Source organism: Astyanax mexicanus, chromosome 11 (assembly GCF_023375975.1).
Source record: "Astyanax mexicanus isolate ESR-SI-001 chromosome 11, AstMex3_surface, whole genome shotgun sequence".
NCBI lineage: Eukaryota > Metazoa > Chordata > Actinopteri > Characiformes > Acestrorhamphidae > Astyanax > Astyanax mexicanus.
Genome location: NC_064418.1, coordinates 35,962,820 through 35,980,926, shown reverse-complemented (window position 1 = coordinate 35,980,926; position 18,107 = coordinate 35,962,820). Strand labels below are relative to the sequence as shown.

Below are 18,107 nucleotides of genomic sequence, written 5' to 3'. Positions count from 1 at the left end.
TCTTGAAAGGAGTCCATTTTGAGTCCTAGTAATTTACTGTTGCTTACAAAATAGACAAAAGAACACAGATTTAGTTGTTGTAATACTAATTTTGCTCCTACATTTATTAATTAAAACTGAATACTTATTATGTTGCACAACTATATACATTAAAATTAATGAAATATTTTCCAGTGTTTTGTCATTTTGGCAATATATAATGTTATAGCAAAAATACCCTGAAATATTGTGAAATTATTATTATTTCTGATGCACTTACTTGCCATTGGGTTTACCAGAGAGCCAGCGGCCAATATATGTAGCATCTTTCAGTCTGCCCTCTTTAGTGAAGGTATGAGTGGCAGTGCGGGAGATAGGAGGCTCCACCCTCTGACTGCCAGAGAAACTAATGCCCCTCCTATCAAGGCCTATTCCTAATGCATCATCCACAGCCTGGTTGATGGCCCATAGCCACTTTCCCTGAGTGGAGAGACAGAGAGAGAGAAACAGAGCGATGAGAAGAAAAAAAAAAGCAAGAAAACAATTCTACTCAGCATAGATGATCAGTATAAACCAAGAGAAGAGGATAAGCCTTGTACCTTCTCCTCAGGGGAAGATGCCAGAACCACAAAGCTCTCTTCAGGGGTCGTCAGCTTCAGCCCCAGCCTGATAACATTATTGAGGGAGATGTCAGCAGAATCTCAATGTTTAAGTACAACAGAACAACTATGCATGTTTTGGAGGGCAAAGGATTCCATACTCTTCATTCAACTCACTACAGTGATGCTTTGCTACTAATATTGGTTCATCTTCCTCAATAAATACAACTGTTTTTGCCTAATTTGTGTGATGAGGTTCTCCTAATCTACTTTTATTTTTTTAACTTGCATAAAAAAATGGTATTTTTAGGTTAAATTTCTAAATGTTGAAAGGGTACACAAACACTGGACCACTGTAGCTGTAGCTACTTAACTATCCTTGAGCTGAGAAGAGATGAGAGTTTAAGAGCGCATACATCTGAAGTGTAGTGCTGAGTAAAAGCATTTATACAGTAATTTGGTACCTCCTTTGTATCCTGAACAGCTCATGAGTAAGTATAAACAGCGGTTTGGACCAGGTATGAAACAATATTAGAAATGTGAGGGTATGAAGTCAATAATATCTGGGACAAAGGTGAATAAGTAAAAGAATAACTCACAGGCCAACAGACTCGTCTGAGAAGGGTTCCACCCAGAGTGTTGCCAGCGAATAAACAAAGTGAGAGGAGAACTGAGAAAGAGGCAGAGAGCAGTGATATACACACAGTGCACAAACCACTTACAACAGAATATGATTCGTGTTTGCTGTTACTGAGGCTACTGGATAACTGAAGCAGATTGGGTAGTCTTTAAAGTGGCAGATCAAGGTTTGATTACCTTGATTACAATGTTTGAATCACTTAAATAAACAATTTTCAGGAGAGAAATCTGTGAAGTTTTTTTTTTAATGTAATGCACTGATCTAATTCCAATCAACTAGGACTAAAAGAAAATTTTAAATATGACAGATATTGCTGTGTGGTGTTGAGAAACTGATGATATCCACAACATGTGTTTTGTGACGTATTAATGTAATTTATCAGGAGGAAGTTAGATATTATCACACTGCCCAGCTCTAGCCCAGACACGATAGGAGGCCCTGTAATTAACACATACACACAAGACTGTGTAAATATGCATGTGTCTCTGGTGCCTGTGCTTAAACAAGTAAAAGATTAAGAAGAGGGAGCAAATCAAAACATCGATTAACATGATCATAATCAAGAGTGAAGAGTTCAAGTGAAACCCAGGAAGAAGCTGCATCCACACATTGTTTAGCCGTCCAAAGATCAAAGCTCAGAAAAGACTGACCAGAGAAACTGAAAATGGAAAAAATGTGAGAACATAGAAATTAAAGTGAGAGGATGATGATCTTTCTGTTTGAGTGAAACATGAAGTGATCAGCACCAGCAACCTGCAGACTGCATAATACCAATTCACATTCACACAATGAACCATCAAGTCCAGCATTCCAGAGGAGCTTTGCAAACTCAGGCTGAAACTTGGCAACAAAGGCGTGTCAGCAGAATGAGTCACTAATCACAAAGGATTGAGGTCTGAGCAAAAAAAAAAAAAAAAAGAATAAAAGGTGGAGCAATTAGAAGGACAAAGGTTTCCTGGCTGCCCATAATGATCAATGATCAGCACGGTTAGAGAGAAGGGCAGGACTTGGCTTGGGACAGTTTTTATTTTTTTATTAACAAGCAGCTATTAACTGTAATTCTGCCTTATTTGGATTGGTAGGACCATATTTGTGGTCACTCCAAAGCAAGTTTTTATCATTTAATTTTTTTTTTTTTTACAAAATATATATCTCTGGCTACATTTAAAGGGGTCCACAGAATGCGCATAAAACTATATTTTTCTTGGGGTGTTGAATAGTAAGTGTCTGGAACAGGAAACAGGCAGAACTTGAACCGGAAATACCTCTGTGCCCTCTTTTAAAGAGCAGACAGGGACCTATGCTAGGCTAAAAGCTACCCGGTGCTTGCTTCGAACATGTCTTCACTCCTTTCTCCTCTCCTTAAAAAATAAACTACTCTACTTCAGTTTAACAAAACTGGATCTAAATGTAAGGTATCAGTTATTATTTTTTTTATTTATGATCATGCCAAAATACACAACAATGGCAGATAACGAGTCCCAAACCAAGTCTAGGGAGCATGAGCAACCAAACCAAAATATACTTACAAATTTCTTAGATGGAATGGTTCCCTGAGTGAAAAAAGACATGTAAAACTTACATTTTTAAAACCATACGACACGACACAGTTAAAAAAACTAATATATGACATAACAGCACAAGAAGACCAACCTGTGCATGAACTAAGGCATCGTTAAAGAGAATGAACCAGTTGACTGAGAATCTTCCAGCGTTCTGTAGCGTCAGGCCCTTATTGCCGCTCTCACACACTAAACGACGAGACGGCTTCCGCAGGGACTCCTGCAAAGGAGAAGAGTAAGAAACAAACATGTACAAACATGAACATTTTAAACTAGAGCTTAGATCGGGCCTAAAATATCCAGCCCGACTCTGAGCCAGTGCACGTTCCGCCCGAGCCGGCCCCATAAACTTCCTTTTGAGCCTTAGCCCAAGCCCGAATTAAACCCAACATTTTTTAAAATAAGTAGCGCATTAAAACTGAGCATTAAAAAACATTTTCAGGCTGTTTGAGTGAGCAAAATCTTTTCAGAATAATGTTAATTAACATTGCAACACTGAAGAAGCATAGACCTATTATTTAAGTAAAATGTTAATCAAGAACAGACCTCTGAAAGATTAAAACACAAACAATGCGAACAATGTTCCACAGGCCTAAACATTAGAAAATTAGGCTAAAGGAATTACATCTGAATGACTTTCCTCTAATCTAATATAATATACCATGGTTTAAGAATAGAAAAAAAATTCTAAACAAACTACAATTATAAGGCCATGCACTGCACTGCACGAGTGCGTAATACGGACAAGTGGAGTGTGCACTGCGCACTTGTGCAACTTTATTTAAAGCACAGTTTGATTTGATACTTTAATATATTGTGATTATTATGCCATAGCTTTATATAAAATAAAAATAGCATTAAAAAACAAACGCCTAAGTAACAGACTATTTTCTTGAGCCCGACCCGACCTGGCCTGAGGAAAGTGGTGGGAAATCTTGTTTTGGGTCGGACCTCGGGTTGGGTTCTGGCAGAGAATCTATGCTCTATGATCTTGAACACTTTATCAAATAATCAAGATTTCTTACTTTTACTATAACTAAAAACAGAAAACCAGAGAGCAGTTCAGGTTCTCACCAAACTCTTTCCAGAGAAGTTCTTCCAAAAGGTGTGAGTAGTTTCTGCCTCTTTCCTCTGTTTGCTTAGGAGATGAGCCAAGACCTCATACTGCAAGCAGCCATCTTGAATTCTTTGATACTCCACCGACGTCTGAGAGGAAAACAAGTGTAACACCTACTACAAGACACCTGGATGAAGGATTGAGAACTGAAACTGGGAACAGTTTCTACACTCACCACATCAAAGCAAGTGGCCAGCTTCAGAAGAAGTCTGCCATAGTCACGCAGGTGCTGCAATGGCATGTAAAACAGATTCAGTAGCAAATCACTGGGCGCCACATTTTTCTCTTTGAGCTCCAACAGCTTCTGTATCAGGTCCAGCTTTTTCCCGAGACATTCTCTGAAACGAGGGAAATTGGTTTCATATCAGAAAAGGTCTCAGAAATACCTTCAGGGTGATGAACGAGAAGAGAGTATAAAACGTACTGTGAGGGCTTCACCAGGGCTTGGAATCCTCCCATTACAAGGAAGTTCCCTACAGGGCCGCTGTAACTGTGAATGGAAATGGAAATAACCAAGATCAGTGGTGTTTTATGAGTCTAGTCCAGTGATACATTGTCTTCTTTTGTATGATTATAGAATCAAATGTCTTTTTGTAGTGAAATAAAAGACGTACTCTTTATATGTGTCTAAGAAAAGGGCTGCCTTTCTCACAATAGCCAGTGATTTAACATCTCTGCTGTGCTGCAGGAACTGGGTGAGAGAGGTGCTGTTCTGCCCCGTTAGATGGCACAGTCGACTGAAACACCCTGCCATTTTCTGGAACAGATGCATGGAGATTTTGCCCAGATATGACTTGAGATTCTCTATTAGGAGACAAATCAGAGGAAGTCAGAAAATAATTATTAAAAAAATATATGAACATTTATATCTAAAATCATTAAGTACAAGTTCTTCATCTTTTATGCGATATTACTGAGGAGATTTGATATAATATTGAATAACAGATATTTAAAAGAGGTAAGGGGTTAAGGTTTTTAAAACTGTAGTTCATAGAAATCATAAAAAGTCCATAAAAATTATTGTGCAACGTCTGTGGTGCAAACCATATTCATCAAATTCACAGGACTTTAAGCAAAAAATCTGAAAAATCGACTTGCACTCTCAGGTTAAATTTGAATATAGAGCTATTTCTACATATAATGAAAGCAATGTAATAAAACTCAATAAATACTCAATAAAGAAATCTGCATTTCATACAAAAATTTATAAAATTTATAAAATTTATAAGCTGCACCATCCTGAACCTTTTATTTATACAAAAGGCGTTGTCCAACTGGTCCTAAAAGTTGTTTGGCTACTTTAGATTACTAAGTTTCCAGCTCAGACACACCTTATTCAACCTCATTCAGAAATCAGTTACAAAGCTTAGCAGGGAAAACAAAGAAAATCTAGGCTGAACTAAAAAACCTTAAAGTGCAGACATCCCTTTTTTAAACTATCAAATTCTTAAGGTTGCCACATACCCTGAGCCAGTAGGGGTCGCAGTATTTGGCTCTTCATTTTGCTCAGAGAGCAGTAGAACTTCCTCTCTGCTGACGCCAGCTCGTGCAAAGTGGCAATGAACCCCATCACATTCTGATCAGCCAGAGCCGCACAGTTCACTCCTCCAGCAATTACACTGCTCACATAGCCAATCTGGATATAGATACATAAACACACCACATACCAGTACTCTTTTAGTATATTCCATACTGCACTCTTAAAAACTATAAACTCTACCTCAGTAACTGCTGTGATTATATATGTTTTATATGTTACAGTATGTCACACATCTCTGCACCTTATCCCCACTATACACTTATTATACCGTATCGGTACTGCACTGTCCTGTCTTTAAATGGTCTCGTCCTTTGTATTTATTGTATTTATTGTTATTTAGTGTTATAATTTTATAATTTTATGTTGCACTGTCGTCACTCCTACACTTTATGTTGTCTATTGCTTGTTGTTCTGTTGCACCATGGTTCCGGAGGAACGTAATTTCATCACACTGTGTACCTGTACTCAGATGTAATGACAATAAAAGCCTCTTGACTTGACTTGAAAAATGAAATCTGTTTTATTGATTGTGTGTATAACCAACTAATTAATATTGCATAATATTTTTGGTTAGTTTTTTAATATTACCTTCATAATCCAACATTTTACAAATCATGTTATAATTCAGTATTACGTAACAAAATGATTAAAAATCACATATGTACTTTCATGCAGAAGGGCAGCAGGGCAGGTGTCTGAGTGTATGTTCCAGTTTGAGAGTCGGCTCGTGGCTGAATCTGCTCTCCAGTGTAGTACAGGATGGGCTGGAAGCAGTCTCCATCAGCCAACAGTACAGTGTGGGTCTGTCCCCCTGCTGCGTCCCACACTCGAATACCGTCTGACATCTATAGCAATACAACACAAGACCTGTGAGTTCATATACTGTACGTAATTAGTGGTGTCATGAATCATGTGGATTAAAAAGAATCAAATTATTTACAACAATATTCTGTGATTAATTGAACTTGTTCTTCTTAAGACGCACGTTTTTATAGTGGACATTTGAATGTAAAGTGTACTACCCTTAAAAATGTCCTGTGTATTTTTATAAATTTCTTTTTGTCATTTTTCATGTTATATACAATAAAACACAATTTCCCAGAATCCATTTCTGTTTCTGCACCATTTATCTGACCAATGGAATGAGTGAACTGTATCAGGTTGGAAGCGCCAAGGCATATTACACAGGAAGTAGAGGGTCAAAATTGGTGCCGTAATTGATTGCATTAAAAAAATAATACATTTCTTTGATTTTGACAAAATTTACCTCTGGAATATAATCAAGAGGAAGATGGATGATCACAAGCCATCAAACCAAGCTGAACTGCTTGATTTTTGTGCACCAGAAGTGGCATAAAGTTATCTAAAAGCAGTGTGTAAGACTGGTGGAGGAGAACATGCCAAGATGTATAAAAAAAAAATAAAAACCAAATGTTATTCCACCAAATGTTGATTTCTGACCTATTAAAACTTTATGAATATGAACTTGTTTTCTTTGCATTATTTGAGATCTGAAAGCTCTGTATCTTTTCTGTAATTTCAGCCATTTCTCATTTTCTGCAAATAAATGCTCTGAATGACATGTCCGTAGTTTACAGAATAAAACATCAGTGTTCATTTTACTCAAACATATACCTATAAATAGCAAAATGAGAGAAACTGATTTAGAAACTAAGGTGGTCTCTTATTTTTTTCCAGAGCTGTATAAATACATGTTAGATACATAATGTGACACACAGCTGTTCTACTAGTAAAGGTAATGGTGGCTGATTAATACCTTCACAAGATGAGGCACAGTGCTTGGGGAGTTCATATTACCCAACTGACCAAATTTACTGCTACCCCAAGAGTAAACCTGAAAAAACAACAAAAAAAAAATGTTAACAAAAGCATAAAACAAAATCATGACATTTAACATTGGAGTGGATATTTTGTTGAAACCAGTGAGTGGTAAACTTACAGTTACTTTAAAAAAAAATACTATCCCTTACTTTCAGCCCTACCAACAGAATAAGATCAACATGAACCTACTGGCACTAGGCCTAATGCCAGGCATAAGCTACAGGGGTCTAAAGCCCCCCAGCACTAAGCTGTGGGGCAGTGCAGTTAAATTGTGTAGTGGTGATCATCCAGCATCCTGACCCCACTAATCCAATTATAATAACAATGCTTGTTAGTACAAAATCTAGTACAAAACCTTTTCCCAAGCAGTAGAGGAATTTACTCTAACAAAAGCTTGATTATCCCTGATTATACTATTGATATACTTTCTACATTACTTAATTTAAACAAAAAAAAAGGACTAAGAAAAAAAAGAAAAAACATAGACTAACATATCATAAATGCCATCAAACCACACTTGATGTGGTAACAATGGCCCATATTTATCAATGGCCCATAATTAACAATGGCCCATTAACTTCTCAGATTAGAGATTAGAGAAATTAAAGTTAACTGAATTGTCATAAGAGGTGATCTCAGATCAGGACTTTTACTCTGAGATCCTTGATAAATAAGGGCCAATGTCATGAAATTATGTCATGGTCTCGAGCATCGAAGTCAAAAAGAGGATCGACGATCCCTCCCGCAAATGGCGCAGAGCGCTACGCAAATGGCGCAGCGCGCTACGCAAATGGCGCAGCTCGCTACGCAAATGGCGCAGCACGCTACGCAAATGGCGCAGCGCACTACGCAAATGGCGCAGCGCACTTCGCAAATGGCGCAGCACGCTACGCAAATGGCGCAGCACACTGTAGCACACTCAAAGAGCAGCCCTTTCTCCAGAGAATGTGGACATTCTCATCAAGAAAAACTTGAAAATATTAAAATAACAGTTGTTTTGTCTAGTCTCAAATATGTTAATAGTTTTGGGACCTTAAGGAGCATCTTTCTCTCAGATAAATTTAATAATCTTTGTTAAAGAAAAAAACTTGTCATTCTCAGGGACTGAAAAAGTCTTAAAATCTTATTTTTCTTGTTTAACTGCTATAGTAGGATAGAGTTCAGTTTGTTAAAGCTCTAATTGTTCTATTATTTTTTACATGACTGTTCCTGTATTTTTTGTATTATTTAGTTTGTTATGTGTACACTGCTGCTACCAAAAAAGCCACTAGATGGCATTACATATATATCTTAATTAATGATTTAAATTTGACCATTAGTGCCTAATGTGGTGTATTACAGATCACTTGAATCACTCTGCATCACTTTAGAGAATCGTGACACCCCTACTGGCCACATATATCGAATGAATAACAAATTTACCCAAAAAATGATTTATTTACCCTATTTTCTTCAAAACCTGCTTGTCTTTCTTTTATTTCTTTAGCAGTGCAAGCTGTTGAATGTAGCTGTGAAACTCTCACTGGCATTACTGTAAATCTAGCTCACTAGCTCACATTTAGCTGTATGTGTGTGTTTGTGTGTGTGGGTGTAGCGCTGTCTAACGGATTTCACACATACTAAAATATGTTCATATGCAGAGTGCTCATGTGGGCAGGACATTGGTTGTTTATTAGACAAGCAGGGAGGCCATCTAATCTTTCATTTTGTCCACAAGAACGTACTTCACAGTATTTGCAGTCCAATAGCCTGCATATTTAAGTGCATATAGGTTTTGTTAGCAATTCTTAGCAGAACATTTAATTGTTTTAATGACATGAGTCAATAACTATAACAAAAATGTGTTATTAAAATAAATCACATACCCTAGCTTTACCCAAATCAGTATATTCAGTGTGTAAAATATGCAAAACACCAGTAGAGAAGCATTAAAACAATAGGAGGATGTGCAATGTGGTTTCACCTGACACTGAGCTGTTATGGCCAGGGAGTGATTTGATCCAGCAACAATCTTAACAACTTCCATTTTGCTCAAGCTCTTGATGCCAAGTGGTTGCAACCTGAAAAGAGAGACATGCTATTTTATTTCCAGTGTTTCAGGCATTACACAAACTGTTATTGACAATACATTATATAATACATTAAATACAGCAGTTTTAAATTTAAGCAGTTCATCTTCCTCTTGATTATATTTCAGAGTTTTTCAATTTGGTAATATCAAAGAAAAGCATCATCTTTAAGTTGTGCATCTTCTTTTCAGAGCTATATAATAAAAGGTTCATCTAACCTGGGCAAGACGTCTCCATGACCCAGCTGACCCTCTTGACCCCTACCCCAACTCCACACCTCTGTAAACAGAGAAGGAAGAAGATCCTCCTTTTCAGAGCCATCTGAGGTTGTACTGACCCCATTTCTGGAAAGGTTTGTCCGATGTAAAACCAATGGGGATACTACAGGAAGAAGAACACAAAGAGCATCACACACCCCGCAGTCACACTAACACATTTATTTTTTCACATTATTTTGATTTCACAGGGAAAATAACACATTATGTTGATTGAATGCCTTTCCAGCGCTACAGCAGAACATTCACAATCTACACAGTAACATCATTCTGACATCAAAACCCGGAAAAACACTTTCACTAACTGCCAGGTAGCTGTTAGCCTTTGTGGCTAAGCTGCCATTTTTTTCTTTCCTATACTCAATTTCATATTGATATCACAATTATTACAAAAATTAAGACATGTAGATACACTTAAAAATAATGAGTTTCTTTAATTTTACCACATTGAAAACCTCTGTAATATAATTAAGTGGAACATAGAGACTTATCCAAAAGCAGTAGGTAAGACTGGTGGAGGAGAACATGCCAAGATGCATGAAAACTGTGATTAAAAACCAGGGTTTTTCCACCAAATACTAATTTCTGAACTTTATGAATATGAACTTGTTTTATTTGCATTGTTTGAGGTCTGAAAGCTCTGCATCTTTTTTGTTATTTCAGCCATTTCTCATTTTTTGCAATATAATATTTGGATATAAATTTTTGCCATATCATTCAGTATTAACATTTTAGGCTGGAAATGTTGTTAACAACAATATGTTGCTTGATTTTGTTGTGGAACATACAGTGTTTGAGAAGTAGACTGGAAGTGAAAAGGACTGTTATTGTATTTTGTTCCACTGAGGTAATTCTGGTCTAAAGATGTCTGGTATGGTAAACAGGTGAAATAAAAAAAGATATGGAATTTTAAGTGAACGCCAATTATTAATTCGCTCCTCAGTTAAAATCATTTTTAACTGTTCAGTCGAACATAATTTTTAGCTAAAAGTGATGAATGTGATTAATTTAGATCACGCCTGCTCTCTCTCTCGCGTGCACGCCCTCTCGGTCTCTCTCACGCGCGCCCTTCCTTTTGCGCGCGCTGCGTCCTTTTTCTGTAGCGTGCGTGCCCCCCCTCTCTCTTACGCGCACCCTCCCTTTTGCGCGTGCTGCGCCTTTATTCTCTATCACTTTCAAAGCTGTTCCTGGAGATAAACAGTTCAGTGTTATTTTATTAAAGATTAAAAATGGCTATACAGAAAGGAAGTCAATCTGCAAGTAAGAAAGAAAGTCATGAACACAGCAAAAAGCTTGCACTTACTGTATGTCTCATTCGGTGGTGATAAACGTGTGTATAAAGTGTCTTACTTCCTCATTCTTTTATCTCTACATCTGTCACTAAATTGGGAGCAAAGATATGCAGCTAGACTCAATATAGCTGACTGACAGATGCTCAACAGAAATTAAGTAACCACTTCCACAGTAAATTTGCGGCAGTGTCAAATTTTGAGGCATTTGTTAAGCAGTGTCATATTCTTATGGCTATTACAGGATTTCACTTTTTTCAGAGAATATTTTTAGCCTTGTTCTATTTTTTACCAGGTCTCTAAAATTCACAAATATTTAAATCTTCTGAGGGCATGTAAAAACTCTGCATAGTCATTTGTTTAGTAATCTTACATAGACGTTTTAGAATTGTATATACAGCTCTGGGGAAAAAACAAATCCAAATAGAAAACCTCTGGAATATAATCAAAAGGAAGATGAATGACCACAAGCCATCAAACCAAGCTAAACAGATTGAATTTTTACACCAGGAGTGGCATAAAGTTATTCAAAAGCAGTGTGTAAGACTGGTGGAGGAGAACATTCCAAGATGCATGAAAACTGTGATTAAAAAACAGGGTTATTCCACCAAATACCGATTTCTGAACTTGTAAAACTTTATGAATATTAACTTGTTTTCTTTGCATTATTTAAGGTCTAAAAGCTCTGCATCTCGTTTGTTATATTTTAGCCAATATATCTGCAAATAAATAAATGCTCTAATAAATGCTCTAAATGACAACAATGTTCATTTTACTCAAACATACACCTATAAATAGCAACATCAGAGAAACTGATTTTTTTCCAGAGCTGTATGCACCATTATCTGGAAAAGGAAAAATATAAACAGCACAATAAAGTAACACAGATAGCAGAAATTATGTGAAGCAACATATGTAGCAGTTTTCCCTTCAAATTTTCAATCCAGGCCAAAACCCGGCTACCACACAAGATAACACACAACACCCCTAGCAAGAACTGTAAAAACACTGCAAAGCACATTCACAAACTCATATTTGTGTAAAAGCCTGTAATATTACTCTACCATTGCAGTGTACAATGCAGGGTTCTATATCTCTCAGCTTATCCAGTGTTTAGTGGGAGCTTAAAGCACATTTCTAAAGGTTAGGAAAAAAATTCTGTTAGGAAAAATACTAATGTCTGACAAAGCTATTTAAATGTGGAATTTTGTCTAAACATTATTTCCATATTCAGGCAACTACTTATGATCTAGACATACAGGCATACTGATCTACTAGATTTATATTAGATTTATATTGCGTAGTTAAAAAACTGAAGGTACAGAGTCCAGACACCTAATAACATCTTGTCTGATTGACATCATCAAGAGTTAGAAAAGAACTGTTAACATTATATTTAACTTCCTTAGAAATTACCTTCTGTGAGTAGAGTTGGTAAAGATCTTCTGCGACTATGTTCCTCCTTGAAATCAATCCTAACGTCAATGAGGCTGGCACTGTTTACAGCCTCTAAAGACTCATCTGGATACAGATGATTTCTCAGAGGCACCAAGCCTGTGTCACAGGTGTCCTCCTCGCTATCGTTAGTAGTTATAGGGTCACTAGGACTGACGACCTCATTATTGTCAGAGTCATTATGTAAGGAATCACAGACAGAATCCTCCATTGGAGACGTAGCCTGTCCAATTGGGCTGTTTATTAAAGAATGTGGTGTATTATCTTGTGAAGTGACTGGTGCAAAATCTGAGAGTTCAAAACTATTGCTTGTGCTGAGTTTGACTAAAGAAGGAAATGTGGGTTTGTCACTCTGGTCCAGTCTGTACGGATCCTTAAGTGATGTTTGGCGGCTTGGAGGACGTGACCCTGCCATAGAGAGAGTCTCGAAATGCTCAGTAACGGACTGATCAGACATCCTCTTGAGGTAGTCTTTCAGAGCTTGTTCGTCAGGGTAGGGAGAACTTTTGGTTCTTAGTTTAGTGAGGTGTTGCTGTGGAGCTTTGGAGCTGTCAGTCATGGACACAGAAGATGGTTCATTGCGGAGCTCTTCTTTCTTAACCTCTGTGTCTTCTTGGTAGGATCCATCTAAAGCTTTCTGACTGGGGCAGAAGTCTTCAGAGAACCCAAGGTCTGAGAGATCTGTTTTTGGCGTCAGTGCTGGAGATCCCTGCTTAGATTTCTGATCCTGCTTTGCATCAGTTAGTTCCACACCTAGCGGGCAGTAATGGCTGTCAGAAATAATGACATGGTCGTCCTTGTCAATCATGGTGTAACGCTGCTGCTTACACTGGCCACATTTATCCATGCACTGATGATGTGACCCCGGAGGGGGTAATGAGCGAACCAAAGCCAGGCTGTGAAACCCACCACAGGCAATCTGCACCACGTACCTCCCTGATAGATGCTCTACTTTCTGCGGCTTCCACACAGGGAATACGTTGGTGACCAGGCCCAGCTGGCAGCCTGTACCCCACGCCCATACCTCATGTTTCCCTGACAGGGCTATGGTGTGCTGGGCCCCACATGCCACATCCAGGGTCCAGACATGTTCTGGAGGACCAGTTTCATTGTCCACGATGCTGACACGGGTAGGATTAGGCACTAAGCTCAAACCAGAGACACCGCACTGGCCATTGGAGTTCTCACCCCACATGTGAACCCCACCATCTTCTGTGATAGCCCCACAGTGGAAGCTGCCTGCAGACACACAGACCACAAGCAGGTCCTTCAGAGAGCTCTCCAAGACAGGGTCCCCTGCCTGGCTTCTTACATCTTGCTTCCATGGCTGTTCTCCAAAGCTGTAGACAAGTCCACCTAGCAAAAGGAAAAATTTCAAAGATTAAAAATGACTGATGCACCAAATGTTTTTTTTTTCTTGTCAGCAACAAAAATCTAAATCAAACATTTTTCACAGATTTTCATTAATTTTGTCATTTATACCATTGTATAAATAAATATTCTAATTATATATTTGTCCTGCTTTAATAGAACTTGTGAGTAGACTAAACAGACTTTGAATCGACCGTGAAAGGACTCGTCATCTCTGATCTGACTCGCTCCTCCCTCCCTCGCTCGCCGCTCTGTTGTGAAAACAAAGCATGCAGATCCCACATTCACACAGCCAGTAGTACACATGTACTGGATGGCTGCTATAGGATTAAAATTGGATTTATATTCTTTGTAAACGAGAGGATTTTAGCTGTTAATCTGAGCTGGATTACATGCTGACACTTGACGCCACAATATGTGTATGTTGTCTGTACCAGCAGAAATTATGTTGATTCTTTTTTGACTAATAGATACTACTCCAGGCTTGACTTAATACTGCACTAAGTAACTCTGATGGAATGGGCAGGACAACACTCACACACAGCTTGTGCAATGCTGGCTAACCTGAGTCATATTTGATGGTTAATAAGATTAATTATATGTTCAATATCTACCTTCTGTTAGTAGAACTCCATGGTTAATCCCCAAGGCAGCCTGAAGCACAGGTCTAGGCAGGAGCACCTTCTCTGGGTTAACGGTACAAGAGTAACCCTGCCACTTGTAAAGCACCCCCCTCTTTTGGGAGGCTTCATCCTCTTCAGAGCTAAGGAGAAATACACACAGAATAAAAGTATTTAGTCATGTCAAGAATGGCAACAAACAGCTATTTCAAAGTGATATGTGATGTGAGATGTACACTGTAGTCACATATACTGTAGTCACATATGTTTAATCAGACTCAAAATCAAAATACAAAAATAAGAGTCAAAATACAAGCCAAAAAAAAAAAAAAAGCAGCACATTGGAACAAGCTTCTATTGGCTTCATTTCTCTTCAGAAGTAAACAAAAATATAATCTACAATGTTTGTGTATACTTGGCCAAATGAGACACTCTGTGAAACATCTGTATGTTATTTTTAAACACGGTATCTGTAGCTAATAGTCATTCGTAACATAAACAAATCATTGGGCACCTTACAGGGGTTTTTCACAGCACCTACAATTAATTCAGTTCTTGTATTGAGACAGTTTCATATATTTTGTAGTACAATTGATGTTGTACTGTTCTTTTCAACTTAAGGTTTCAACCCTTAAGGTTTAAAAATTTCATCTATGATTTTCCAGTCATTTGTGGAATCTATTCTTCAATAAAAACAACAATTTGTGTAATTTGGCCAAAGATGCCCAAACTTGTCTATTACTGTATATCTGACAGAAATCAGTTAAGGCTGAGAAGAATTACCTTTTCTGTCCTTCCATCAGAGTGGCTGATCTACTGCCATCCTCAGCGATGTCTGACCTTCATTTCTTTCATTTTGGCCTTTTAGCTGTCAAATTCCAACATATACGTTAGAGATTAAATGTAAATGTACATACTGGATATTATTAGACACACACTCAAACACAGATAAATATGCAAATGACACCGTGGCCAGTCTACACCCAATTAAAAAGCATCAAATATTTTATTATAAAATGGCATGGATGTTTTTAAACCCTTAAATGGACTTGTTTATGTTGTGGACACATCCTGTGCTCTATGTACACTCCCTCAATATCTTTGAGATCAGCAGCCCAATTACTATAGTCTTGCTTAAACAAACAAAAAAGTATCCTACTTTTGCTATCACCAGCTATTTGACATCAGATACACCCCATCTGTGCCTGTTTTTAAATCCCAGCTGAACGTTTAACTTCTAAATGTTTAACTGTTGAAGCACATTGGTTTTAAATGTACTATAAAAATAAACATTATTACTTACATGTTCTGAACAGGAGGCCCCACTTGCATATCCCTCAGGTCAGTGCAGTGTTCCTAAGTTTCCAAGGGATCTGGCAAAATGATTAGGAAATTATACCAGTTCTTCAAGTAAAAAAAAAGATTTATTGTGTTTTCCTTGGATACCATTTTAATGTCACAATTTTCCATTTGCCTGAGGACATTTGGTTCCTTCTACTGCCAATCACTCCTCCCTCGCTCACTTTCACTCTCCCTCACTCATGCTCTCTCTCTTAAATATTCAATCACTCACATATTTACTCGCTCTTTTTAACTTGTTCATATATTCATTCACTCTCTCTCACTCACATATCATCACTGTGCAATGAAAAACATGCATATTTAAAACAGCAACTATACATGGAACGGTGAAGATATTCACTCACTCACTTTCACTCCTTCACATATTCATTTGCTCACCTTCACTAATTCACTTATTAATGTATTCATTTTCCATGATTCACATACTCATTTGCTATCTTTCACATATTAACATATTCTTTCACTCACTCAAATATTCATTCACTCACTCACTCTCACCTATTCACACTTACTTTCACTCATATTTTCACTCTCTCACCCATTGTCACTCACATATTCACTCTTTATCAATCACTCACCCACTCACCATCTTACCCACCCTCTCACCCACAGTCATTCTTACTCACTCACTCTCACCCATTCTCACCCATTTTCACTTGCTCCCTCACTTACTCACAAACATATCCACTCACATATTTACTCTTACTCACTCAATCACTTATCCACTCTCACTCACATATACACTCTTACACAATTATTTATTTACTCATATGTTGTCATGCTTGCTCTCTTTCACTCACTCTCACATATTCACTCTCTTACTCACCCATTCACTCTGTCCCTCACTTACTTATCCACTCTCTATTCTCACCCACATTTTAACTTGCTCCCTCACTTACTCACAAACATATCCTCACATTCACGCTCACCCATTCTCACTTATTTTCACTCACTTACTCACATTTACTCTCTCACCCATTCTCACTCACATTTTTACTTGCTCCCTCACTTACTTACAAACACATCCTCACATATCCACTCTCTCACCCATTCTCACTTACTTTCACTCACCCATTCACTCTCTCACCCATTCTCACTTACTTTCACTCACCCATTCACTCTCTCACCCATTCTCACTTACTTTCACTCACCCATTCACTCTCTCGCCCATTCTCACTTACTTTCACTCACCCATTCACTCTCTCACCCATTCTCACTTACTTTCACTCACCCATTCACTCTCTCACCCATTCTCACTTACTTTCACTCACCCATTCACTCTCTCACCCACTCACTTACTTTCACTCACCCATTCTCACTTACTTTCACTCACAGTAACTCACTCACTCACATATCCACTCTCTCAACCATTATCACTTACTTTTACTCACCCATTCACTCTCTCACCCATTCTCACTTACTTTCACTCACATACATTCCCACGCTTGCTCTTACTCACTCTCTCACACATATTCACTCGGTCACTCACTCTCAAACTCACAGCCCGACAGAATCAGATCATGTAACGTTATCAGAAGTTATATTAATAGTAAAGTAGGTTCAGTCTACCCGCGGCTGTGTGAGAGTCAGTCCGCTGGTCTCTTCCTTTAGTTCAGCTTTTCCTGGAGAACAGAAAGTAAGCTGAGCGCAGCCCTCAGTCTCTCCACAGTTCAGCGCTGCTGTGCTGCAGCTCGCTCAGGCTCTAAACCCGGACTTTCCCGCTAATCCAAGCCCGCAGGAGCTGCATCTGTCAGGCTGTCAGCGCAGCGGCACCGAGCGCAGGGAACTCCGGTGGGTTCGGCCCTGTTTGTTTACACTGCAGGACAAGCCCGCGATGGAAAGCGCCGAGGGACAAACTGCTTCAACTCCGACCACAGAACAGCAGCTCACGTGACTGGAGTACTGGAATGTGTGTGCTGGTGGAGAGTGAGAACACAGCAGGATTTCTGTCTGTCAGTCCAGAACTAGACTAAAGTTTAAAACCTGACTTTTGGTTTAGGTTAAAGAGGAGAGAGGACAAATTCTGGGTTAGGAGTAAGAGCCGTATGTTGGGGACTCCAGGCAGTGGTTAGTGTGTTGTGGTCAGGGGGCTTCCTGTAGGGCTAGGCTGTATGTAGTCCAGTGTTTCTCAATACCAAGAACGTGAAGTACTGGACTAGTTAGAATGGACAAGTTATCTTGCAAGAACAAACTTACGCAAATGTAGGAATAGAGGACCTCCCAGTCCCTCGTTTCTAGCCCCCTACGGTAGAAAAAAAACAAACAAACAAAAACAGCACTGAAGTGCCCTCTAAAGTGGCAAACAATAGAGTCCCAAAGTCCCTTATTGGCTGCCCTTCTTATGGGAAAATGTGATCAAGTGTCCAATCGTCCTGCAATAAATAATG

General features: G+C 38.5%; 1 protein-coding gene across 3 annotated transcripts in view; it reads right to left on the bottom strand.

Moving 5' to 3' along the window:
- Positions 1-17,791, bottom strand: part of als2a (alsin Rho guanine nucleotide exchange factor ALS2 a) — a 32,154-nt gene extending 14,363 nt beyond the window's left edge. Inside the window, exons 1-19 of one of the 3 annotated variants that reach the window (XM_049484584.1) lie at positions 17,290-17,791; positions 15,662-15,731; positions 15,142-15,226; positions 14,353-14,501; positions 12,329-13,723; positions 9,567-9,729; positions 9,243-9,339; positions 7,215-7,292; positions 6,103-6,282; positions 5,362-5,533; positions 4,512-4,701; positions 4,322-4,387; positions 4,073-4,235; positions 3,855-3,986; positions 2,872-3,000; positions 2,748-2,771; positions 1,178-1,248; positions 579-645; positions 260-459 (exon numbers count right to left, since the gene is read on the bottom strand). In XM_049484584.1, coding sequence (XP_049340541.1) covers positions 260-459; positions 579-645; positions 1,178-1,248; positions 2,748-2,771; positions 2,872-3,000; positions 3,855-3,986; positions 4,073-4,235; positions 4,322-4,387; positions 4,512-4,701; positions 5,362-5,533; positions 6,103-6,282; positions 7,215-7,292; positions 9,243-9,339; positions 9,567-9,729; positions 12,329-13,723; positions 14,353-14,501; positions 15,142-15,158 — 3,293 coding nt within the window. In that variant the 5' untranslated portion in view covers positions 15,159-15,226; positions 15,662-15,731; positions 17,290-17,791. The remainder of the gene's footprint in view (positions 1-259; positions 460-578; positions 646-1,177; positions 1,249-2,747; positions 2,772-2,871; positions 3,001-3,854; positions 3,987-4,072; positions 4,236-4,321; positions 4,388-4,511; positions 4,702-5,361; positions 5,534-6,102; positions 6,283-7,214; positions 7,293-9,242; positions 9,340-9,566; positions 9,730-12,328; positions 13,724-14,352; positions 14,502-15,141; positions 15,227-15,661; positions 15,732-17,289) is intronic. The other 2 variants (XM_049484582.1, XM_049484583.1) reach the window with 2 other exon arrangements.
- Positions 17,792-18,107: the final 316 nt, after the last annotated feature.